General features: G+C 31.1%; 1 protein-coding gene across 1 annotated transcript; it reads left to right on the top strand.

The window, feature by feature from the left end:
- The first annotated feature begins 4,378 nt into the window (after positions 1 to 4,378).
- On the top strand, positions 4,379 to 10,939 carry LOC111084891 (diuretic hormone class 2-like). Its single transcript, XM_022381388.1, has 4 exons — positions 4,379 to 4,465; positions 6,161 to 6,245; positions 10,083 to 10,181; positions 10,672 to 10,939. Exons 2-4 carry the CDS (start codon positions 6,166 to 6,168, stop codon positions 10,808 to 10,810), a joined length of 318 nt encoding a protein of 105 aa, XP_022237096.1. The 5' UTR covers positions 4,379 to 4,465; positions 6,161 to 6,165; the 3' UTR covers positions 10,811 to 10,939.
- Positions 10,940 to 11,250: the final 311 nt, after the last annotated feature.

Genomic DNA, 11,250 nt, shown 5'->3' with positions numbered 1-11,250 from the left:
TTTAGTGTTATAAACTGTCAAGTTTACCGCTGAGTTATTCAGGGAGTATAAAGATGAAAAAATTAGAAGCTTTGTGTTGAGTTTACTTACTGGTGATAAATATTAGTTTATTTCAAGTTACAACTTTTACTGTAATAAAGAATATTTTCTAAAATACTGTAATGTAATAATAAAAGATAATAGAATGTTGCTATTTGATAAAGGAATACAATGGGTTTTGGCAATCATCAAATCATTATGTTATAAAAAAGCGGAAAAGCTTATTTTGATACAAGCATAACAAGGAACTTTTCAATACAAAGTATCCTGTTAAATCAAGATTCTTCGTAGGTATTGCCAGTTAAAACAAAGATTGTGATTTCAAATTTTGTCTGTTGAGAAAATAAAAGAACACTTTTAACAAATTGGAGTAGTCTTTAATTAAAACTTGTCATATAATTACATTTTATAATAAAGTAAAATATAGTGATAGACTAAAGGAAATACAGCTAGTTAACACTACCAACCGCCAACTCTTGTACAACTCTTGTTAGAACGAAAAGTGGGATTTAACGGTCACTAACAACGCACTCACTGCCCCAAAGAGCGTAATACAATTTTTCTTTTTGGCGGTAATGAGAGGTGACCACAGAACTTCAGCTCCCCAGACCGATACGATAACCAACAAGCCTGTGAAGATCAAAGTCTAGCCCCCCCCCAGTGGAACAGCGGTATTTCTGCGGACTTACAACGGTAGAATCCGGGTTTCGATTCCCGTGGTGGGCAGAGCACAGATAGCTCATTGTGTAGCTTTGTGCTTAATTACAAACAAACAAACAAATACTCAGAAGGTATTTTATCGTAAGAAATATCTTACTGATATAAAACGTTTATTGTCCTCTTGACTTGTCTTGCTTATCCACTCAGTGAGCAACAATCCAGAGCATCTTGAAAATTCAAAAGTATAAACTGAATGTTCGATTTGATTTCAATGATTATTAAAACCAGAAATCCTGTAAGAGCTGTAGTCTAACAGGCACAGGGCCTTTTTGGTATCACTTTTTTATTTCTGATTTTAAGAAATAACCCGTGTTTACGGTATGATGTCCAGAAATACTGGTGTGATAAGAAACGCAAATCCTGACTGTCAGAAGATTTCGAACAAGGGGAGCTGGATTTTTTTAGAAGAATCCTCAACTTTAATGGATTCAACCATCGGAAAGAGCAGCTGCTTCCTGTAGGGTTTCAACTTTCTTTTCGTCCAAGTAAATTTTGAGGTCGTCATGTGCATCCGATGATAACTATCTCAGTTTTAACTAGAGAATCCTTAACCCCAGAACTTATTAGTGCGTGGAAGACAGACTGGATCATTTGGGTTTCTCTTCCAAATCCTAACACCTGTTTAGCTCTGTGTCATAACCACCTGTTTCATAGGAAATTTAATCCGATTTTCTAGAACAAGTGCATCCTATCAATAACGCTGTTGTGTTTCTTTGATATATAGAACAAGTATTTATAATATTATGTAATTAATTAAGTTGTGCAAACACCGATTAAGACTTTGTCTTGACAAGTAAAACACGAAAAAATAAATTTTGTTTAAACTATTCATCGAAATGTAAAATGAAGTTTAATTCAGTTGGACATTTAACGACAACACAAGATGAAACGATTTTTGTTTTGCTTCCACGGAAACCTTTTTATAGATAAAGTTTGGAAAATTAATATATTTGATCTCCGCGTGGCAAAACAGGTTATAAGATCTCCAGAACATCTTCTTCAGGAAGCCACTACGTTTATATGTTGTTATTTTACAAGTTAGTAGAATATTTAAAATAGTTTAAAATGTATTTTCTCAATATGTTAGTCGCTACAGCAAAAGAGTAACAAAATATAGTATAACCAGAATAAATCTGAATGAGCACCAATATCATAAGTATAAACCTAAAATAGAATTTAATTACCAAATAATACAAAAATTGGAATGGACTCTCATAATCCAAAAAATGTTTTAAATGAATAACAGAATTAGATAAATACGACTAACGTAATATAATCGTTACAAAAACAATCATCAATAGATACTTATATTACAAAAATTAACTTCAAGGAGTTATAATATTACAATACTAGCTTCTGATCAAAGCAAGCTACCTACATAGAGTATAACTAAAAATCAACCCGGTAATGAGTTTGGCTAACTTAATATACTGTTTTTCCATTCTTAAATATAGATATTAGAATCCTTTGTTGCAACAGCTGGATATCTTCGCTTTTTGCGATATATTTGGCCGTAATCTCAATATCTCTTAAGGTTCGGCCAGCTTAGAAAATTTAAGTTAATCCTAAATCCGTGTAATAAATTAGCAATCTAGCCTATATAAAAACTAGTGTGTGTGTCACGTTACGCTTGATTTCTCAAAATGAGAGAAGTTATAAAAGCCAAAATGCATTTGTCCATATGAAATATTTCGATTACTGTCTGACCATTACGGTTTTAGTGACGGGGGCGCAAGGGGGCCGTGAGAGTGTGGATGAGTGACGTGTAGTTAGTGTTGGTATAAATGCCTAAAGTAAAGAAGTAGTATATGATCACCTAGCCTAGAGCCAAGTGCATAAAATTAATCATGAAAGTAAAAATATCTATTCAATTTTAAACTTAAATCGTTTTTGGGACTCTAAATTAAGAAATAAGCAAATATGTTTCCAGTTTTTTATTTCATTATTGGTCATTATATAGACTAACAACAATATTAGGTTATACTTTTGTTGCTAAGTAACATGACATAAAGGCCATTCGATTACAATTTATTATCAAAACAAATTGGAGCTCTGAAATGTCAGTTATGCTTCGTGTTTTAGTGTAACGCACCTGAAGAAACTGTAACGTGAAACATTGAGTGGCCAGTTAAACAAAAACAATAATTTGGTGTTATTAGGTCGTTTATTTCTAGTATTACATTGTCTTCTATACACCAATATGCATTACAGAAATTAGATAATGAAAAATCTACTACTGCCATAAAATTACAAATATTGTGTTAAATCTTCTACAAGAAACGCATTTATTTTATATGAAACAGATATAAATAAATCTTTTTCATCCTAAATAAAGAATTCAAGGACTTTAACACGAATAAGGTAGTTTCTAAATAACAAAACTTTCTTGGGTATTTATGGATTTTGCTGAATGATTAAATAATATTTGTTCTATTAAAAGTTTCATCACTTAAATTTCGACCTTGTTAGCATGTTTGATTTTTATAGTAAGTAAAAGCTTCCTAATGAACGCAGTGTTGCCACCGTCAACAATGAATGGACATTTTAGAACAGAAAATCAAAATTTGTTAATAATAATTAAATAATTTTTCTTGTAAAATTATCAGCAGCCAATGTCGTTTTAATTAATTGGTATAAAATAGTCTTTATATATACACCACGACAGAATACATATAAAGCAAAACCAAATCCTAAGAATATTTAGCACCATACATTCAGATGGACATAGAACTGTCCTTAAAGATATTTGGTTCGGAAATCTTGAAAATTTCAAAATCCTAAAATTTTTGCAACCATTTCATAGCGACGACTTAAAGTTACCTGGAACAAAGATATTTCAAAAATATTTTGTAAAGAATATTACACCTACAATACCTTATTTGTAAGAAGAATTATGGGCGCGTTTTTTGAGTTACCTGTGAAAAAAAGATATAAAAATACAGTAGAAATCATATATATTTTCTAAATGGTGACGAAATATTAAGACTAGCCAAACAGCTTTCATCAGAGGCTATTGCATAAACAATATTTTTTTATTATAATGCCTGTTTTTAAATGCATAAATTAATTATTATAAGAGCAAGTTTAGATATATTTTTATATTTTCATGTTTGATTCGTAGGATTTTTAGAATATTCTAAGAAAGAAATAATAATCCCTACCTTAAAAAGAACTGATTAAAGAATTCGTTCACAAGTAAGAAAAAAAACATCATTAAGTAACATTGGAAGATTAATTTTGTGAATGTTGTTAATAATGTTTATATTTCAAATCACAAAAAGAAGTGCCTGAGAAACTAATGAATTCAACAAAACACTGTCGTTAACATTCCTAGATAAAGTCTTAAACATTAAGCTTTGTCGAGTTTAGTTTATGACAAGATAAATCTACTTGAGTATATAATATTACACAACTTCTACACATAACCGCGTCTCTTTCACTGTTGTATTAAACACTGTCAAAATAGCCCCGCCCCAAATGTTCTTCAAACTTGTGATCTTCTTAACCAATAATAAAAGTGTCGAAAGTGACGTCATAACGGACGTCAATCTTATATTTTCCACCAAATGATTTCCCTATAAAAGCGGTCAGCCTATCAGATCAAGCAGACAGGCAACAGCACTACAATCGGGCCCTAGAAGCTGTAGCAAGAACCTACCTGGCAGAAGAGTGGAACTTTCAGCTGAGTCTTTGCATCACTCTAGAGGTAAGTTCGCATCTATTTTCTAGCATACACTATCAAATCTGTAGTTCAACAACAATGTTGAAAACATGTAGGATTTGTTTCCTTATTTCAAATGTTTAAAATGCAAGGGAAACTGTCATACCTTTAAAAACGTATATATGTATGTATATATATGATATTCAAAAAGAAAACTAAATTTCCATATGAACTTTGTGTTGCTCTTGTTATTTAATCATTCATGAATGTCACATAGTTCCTAACATTTGTCTAATACTTTTAATGTAGTTACAGTAATCTTGTTATTTTGGTGTGCATGTATAATATACTTTCTAGGTTTTAAGTTTACGAGCTACTAACAAAGCACAAGAAACCTTTAGTTATATTTTCTTGAATGTCTGAATTTTGATATACAGCCAACAAAGTCCATTATACAATTAAGGGAGGATATCAGCCATACTCACCCAATATCAGCCATACTAGACAGTACTATTGTTTATAATTGTTTTTGTTTTAAGTTATTTATTTCTAATTGGAAAAAATGTATCTTAACCCTCATAAAATTGCGTATTTTTAAACCACCTTCATTTTCAGTTACAAACATTCTATTTCAGAAAAGTATTATATCATTTGAGAGATCATAGCTGTTTTAATATAACTATATATCCCTACTTTATAAAACCTAGATAAATAAAAATTGTACCACATTCCAAATATTTCTACTTTTAGTTCCTCCTTTGTATTATTCTTTTTACAATTAGATGCCCCAGAATAATCATTCAGAGAGATCTGTACTAGATGTACTCCATATTTGTTAACAAAATCCTAAATTGTATGTTTCATGAACAAAAAGTTGTTTGTCTATCTACGACATCTATATTTCAGTTCTACAGTATGTAGCAGTAAAGCTTACATGTAAAATATTAAAACTAAAAGTTTCATGCGCTTAAACATATAATGAGTTTACAACAAATATAATTCAGTTGCTGTTCTTTATTAGATATGGGAAATAATTTAAAGTTATAAGTCTTTGATTTACGTTAAAATAGTTTTTACAATTTTACTAGGAGTTTTTTATTATTTACTAGTAAAATTAATGAGCTTGAAGTTAACACTAAACTAACATATTGTGTTCATTTCCTTTTGTGGATAATTTTAAAATAGCATAAGGTTGTTTCATTGTGATAGTAAAACAAAGAGGTAGATGAAAAAGGATTGGAAGTTTACATTAAGAAAACGATATAATTCTAGTCCTATCGACAGATACATCAATCTTCATTAGTAGCAAAGAAAGAAGACAGGCTCACATGGAGATAACACTTGTGTTTAATCCAGTCTTTTTGTATTTTTCTTAAGATGCATATTTGTAATCTGATAATCAGGATAAAGCTAGATATATTTTGTATACATTGTACGTTGTAATACAAAGCTAATTCCACATGAAGTCTGATATCAATACTAATATAAATGACAACAATGTCTACAAAATTATACTTCATATAACAACGCACTTCTTTCTTATCTTACTTTCCAATAAACAAACCTGTCCTTTTAATGTTGTGTATATCTCTAAACAGCATGTCCCCAATTCCTTGTATAGTGTTAGTTACCCTAGTGTGTCCACTATATGCAGCCTTAATCAAAATTTGTCGTGATGTAATCTATTTTTGTATAATGAAATTCTTAACTTGTACTTCGTGTCTATTTACTCCAATAGAAACTCTATGGCCAAGGTATCAGTAATCGTTGGTATCATTACCATCGTCTTGTCAGTAGCCTTATCGGCTTCCATGCCTAAGAATCAGTGAGTTACAGAATTTTCCTTTTCAGATTGTTTTAAAGTTAAAATTTGTTATATATACTTCTTAAGTTAGTGTTACAGTTTACTCTTATTGAGCTTACTCTAGTTATAACGTTGGCTAAGTTATCTAGTTGTACATAGATACACAATTTCTATGTCTTATGTACGAAAGCATATAATTATTAATAAGAATTCCGTTGAACCAAGAATACATTTTATTATGCAAGATAAAGATACAAGTTAGAATTATGCTTAGATTTAATTACTAGATTCTAAACACAGAACTCCTAAATTGTTTAGTTATAATTTTTTCATATTATTTAAGATTATTAGTTTTTACAGCCTACGTGTTAGCATGTTTGTCTTCGCAATCGAAGGTCCCATGTTCGAGCCGTGAAATGATACTGAATAAGTTTCGCACTTTCAGCCGAGGGGCGTTTTAACTATAGTAATCAATACTGCTATTCGGTTAAAAGTGGCTGAGTAGTAGAAGAGTAGAGGTGAATTGTTGCCCTTCTTATCTACTGTTATAATCTGGGAATAGCTATGTCTGAATCTTCGGTTCTCTAACATGTTTGTTCAACCTATATGTCGTACATGATGTTACTGAATTTTAAATACCAAAAAAATATCGCTTAACTAGTTGCTTGGAAAGGAAACTCATTATTAATATTCTCTCAGACACCAAATCCTTTGGTATGTCCAATTGAAAACTTTAATTTCAAACTGATTTGTTAATATCAAATAGAACCCAAAAGGATTAAGTATGCTAGGGAAAAACTGCTAAATTCTGGTCTCATCCTGTTTTAATATAAGCTTCGTGTGCTGATTGTAGCTTGTGCATTATAGATAGATGCTAAGTGATTGATACATTTGCAGTGTTATATAGTGACAGATGATGTTTCTCAGTGAAAGAGGTTATATATGAGTGAGTGCCACGAAAATGCATTTTGATCTTATTTTTTTCTTTTTTAGATATAACAGTGAATCAGGTCAGTTAAATCTACGAACTTCGCAGTTAAAAATCAGTTCTATGTGTAGCTGAAAACAAATTTACTTTCCTACTAAGGAGCCAAATATTCAACTGAAACAACTAAAATTCAGAATGAAGTATGCTATATAAAATTAAGGATTTTAACATTTTATCATAATTTCCTTTCTATTAAGAAGTGGGGATTTGTTTGTGCTTAAATGTTATTCAGTATATCCCAATCAATTTTGAAAACATATTTACAAGTTTTTATAACATTTTTTTCTTGCGCCAACGTGTGATAAATATCAACCGTTGAAGCAAAAATTACTACAATACGAAAATACGAAAACATGTTTTAAGAAGTAGCACGCGAGTAACTTCCGCTCACTACTAGTATTTTGGTTTTGTCTTGTACATCGTTAATAGGTTTTTCCAAATACATTTACCCTACCGAATGCCTTCCAGTGGCTCAGCGGTATGTCTGAAGACTGATAACGCTAAAACCGGGTTTCGATACCCCCGGTCGGTACAACACAGCCTATTGTGTAGCTTTGTGGTTAACCACAAACAAATAAACAAAACCTATACGTACTTAGCATTCAAAAATAATGCAACCCAAAAATTCTATATGGTTATCTTTTATGCTTTCAACGTTGATAAATCGATAAATTGATAAATAACACATATTTTAACCTCGATACAAATTTTACAGAATTCAGATATCGCTAAAGATTGGTAAATAATAAACTGTACTGACAAGACGAGTGATGGAAATGCTACAAACTGATGTTAACAGGTATTGACTGAAATGTCGTAAAGAACAATGTCCCTTTATGCAAGACGTCCTAATTTTCTTCTGTTATATATATAATACAAAGACCCAGTTCTTATTATAACATAACTCCAAACATGTAAGGAAAAAAATGTTTTTTCAGTGAAATGTATTTCTTTAAATCATAACGTAAAACATTGTTTACAAAGTTTCTTGAGTTATCTTCAAAATTACAATAGCGAAATAGTCTTGGCTTTCGGCTATTTACCAGCAAAAAACAATCTATTAGACTCTATTTAATAACAATACACAAAATCTTATAAAGTGTCTATTTACAAAACAATTATATTCTGTTTAACGTTTATTTATTGACATATTTAACGTACAACAATTCACTAAGCTGGTTTTCAGGTGTCGTTTCGTGTATTATGTTGAGTCTTTTATCACGTATTCTAAAGATGAAGACAGAAAAGCCCGAAACACCATCTTGAGAACAAACTTCGAAGTTTATAACCACAACTGCGTTCTACACGTTAACAGAACTATCTAAACCCTCTTCAAAAGAATGCAGCTCAGTCCTGTGAATTCTGCATTCAGTAAAGTGAAAACAAATAGAATTCGTTTGAAATAATGTTTATTTACTAACATACACAGTAAACACACCCTTTTCTCGGTAGCTTCTTAACACAAAACACATCTAGCACAGTTTGATGTGTACTTATAAATCTATTGATTAACCACCGATCTTTAAAACTTTACAGAGTAATTCAAATCAAACTCTTGTTTCAGAACAACTGCTTTTCTTCGAGAAATACAACCTATTTCACATTTTAACTCAATAATGAACCACATCCTTTCTTAAATTTTAAATAACAATAAAAATTGTCAACTTTTAAAAATATATCTGTTTCTAAAGCAGATGGTCTGAAGACAAATCATCATTTCTAAATACACGAGTTTACCCATTCTACGTATTTCCGAAACTGCACAATTAGGGTTAAATAGATGAAATCTGAATATGTATTAGAATAGAATTAATAAGTTTATGGAGACAATCTTCAGATTTTCCTAAATTTTCGTACAAGCTACCTTTCTATATTTCGATACCCGTGGTGTGCAGAGCACAGATAGTCTATTATGTAACTTTGTACTTAATTCCAAACAAACAAATACTGTATTTTCAGCCTATTGTAAACTCATAGTTCAGAATTGAAATCAGAAAAAACTGGTAAAAAAACAGATCATATGCTTAAAGTAGAAAGGTTAAAAATTGGTTGGTTCTTCCCCTCATATTTTGGGTTTATAATTTATGAATTCTTAACTTTAGTTTAGTTACAAAAGAGAATCTTTCGTATGTCCAATGAGTTTAGTTGAGCAACTGTTAATCGACGGATTTTACTCTGTTGTTCAGCTTGGTTACTTTGGTTGTTTGAGGAGCCAGTCATTATACCAAATAACTCTAAGCTGTTTTAACAAAATACGGTTGTAGAGATCTCAGCTTTATTAACAGAAAAACCTTATTTGATAGCAATAATTGGGGGGGGGGGTAGGTTCAACAGACGCAGTCAATAAATCTGGACAAACTCTGTAAGTTTTGTTTGTGTAGTTGTCCAAAGAAATAATATAAGGTTGTCTAGTAGAACTTCTATTTATTAGTAAAGGTCACATATTAGTAAGCATCTGAGTTGAAGAGAACTCAAGGAGAAATCTGTCGTTATTTGGTACAGATGAACTCTACTTATTTGTCTCTTTGGGCCTTGCAGATATTACTCTCGAAACAAGAGTACTCTACAACTAGATAAGGAAAAATAAGATTGCTTTGGACATGGTGACTTTATTCTTAACAACGTATTTTGCGATAACAAATTTTTTCATTAAAATTTGTATCCTTATGTTGCCAAAACGCCGGCGAAACACCCTACCAATAAGTATAAAGTACCCTCTGTACAGTGAAACTAATCTGTAGTTATCATAAGTTCGACTAGTTTTCTTCTTGAATGCGAAAAGCATGATAAACGATAAGACGTTGAAAATGTATCTATAACTATATTGTGATTTAATTCTCTTTCACACTATTGCCTCATCCGTTATCTAGGTTGAAGCGCACTCTGGTGGAAATTGAACATCCTGATGAAGTCATTCGAGTCTTGACCAGTGTAGTGGAGAATATTCTTGCTTCTGAAAGCGGAAAAACGTACGTAAAAAAGCAGTCTATATTTTTTAGTGTCTTACTACAGATGCAATAATATCGCTATTGTTATAATTCAGTAATTATCTCAGAAAATATATAACAAAAGATACAACAATATATCAATAATGAATATTCTCATATCCAATAAGATTAAAAAAGAAAGTAAGACAGAGGTAGAGCAGTGCAACATATTTTCAATTAAGTAACAATGCTATAATGTAGGCAGCTTTCAGAGCGAAGAGTCTTTCAGGTCTAGAATTCAGATTATATTTTACCTTAGATTTTAATGAAAAATATATCAGTTCAGTTGTATCAACTATTTGTCTGTTAATATTTCATTCAATTTCAGTCAAATTTGACTAAAATGTAATGAATGGCAAACATTACACAGACAGCTTCCTCGTTTTCTGTAATACTATTCCATTGGACACTTTTTGTTGTTGCATAAACAATACATCAAGTTTTGACTATCTTTTATTCCGATATTATTTAGTGAGAAGCGAGGACTGGACTTAGGATTGTCCCGTGGATTTTCAGGAAGCCAAGCTGCTAAACATCTGATGGGATTAGCAGCTGCCAATTTCGCTGGTGGACCTGGTAGGCGGCGTCGCGACGTCAGCAACGAAGAATGAATGATAGAGTTAGAGCTGTTATTAAATCTCAACTCCTAAATAAAATAATACTAATTTCACATTTTAAATGGAATTTGCACATTAGAAGTGTAATCTAGTGTACTTGTAAAAATAAAATACTTTCTGCACAAAATACGGTTCTCTGGTTTTATTAAACAACAGAGCTTCACATTTAAATAAATTCAAGATTTATACCACAGAGTAATAAAACAGAAAATTAATAGAAATTAATAGAAAATTGTCTCCAAACGTTTCCAGGCCTAATGTGAACGGCTGTTATCATCTACTCCAAATAAAGCAGCGCCTATCGCAGTACTGATTAAACAATAATGATAGTCTAAGTATTTGATTATTTACAAAAAGTAAATTTTCAAAATTAAGTTGGGATAATCTATAAACAGCCAAATTATTCAAGATTGGACGTTATCTTAAAAACTCTT

This window comes from Limulus polyphemus, unplaced genomic scaffold, assembly GCF_000517525.1.
Source record: "Limulus polyphemus unplaced genomic scaffold, Limulus_polyphemus-2.1.2 Scaffold159, whole genome shotgun sequence".
Lineage (NCBI taxonomy): Eukaryota > Metazoa > Arthropoda > Merostomata > Xiphosura > Limulidae > Limulus > Limulus polyphemus.
The sequence above is the reverse complement of the archived record's forward strand: the minus strand, read 5'-3'. Positions and strand labels throughout refer to the sequence as shown.

What these genes read in the sequence shown, in the direction of transcription:
- LOC111084891 (XM_022381388.1), top strand. Translation starts at nt 6,166, where the DNA reads ATGGCCAAGGTATCAGTAATCGTTGGTATCATTACCATCGTCTTGTCA. An exon ending in GCTTCCATGCCTAAGAATCA is followed by an intron (nt 6,246 to 10,082) that starts GTGAGTTACAGA and finishes TCCGTTATCTAG; the next exon opens with GTTGAAGCGCACTCTGGTGG. An exon ending in GCTTCTGAAAGCGGAAAAAC is followed by an intron (nt 10,182 to 10,671) that starts GTACGTAAAAAA and finishes GATATTATTTAG; the next exon opens with TGAGAAGCGAGGACTGGACT.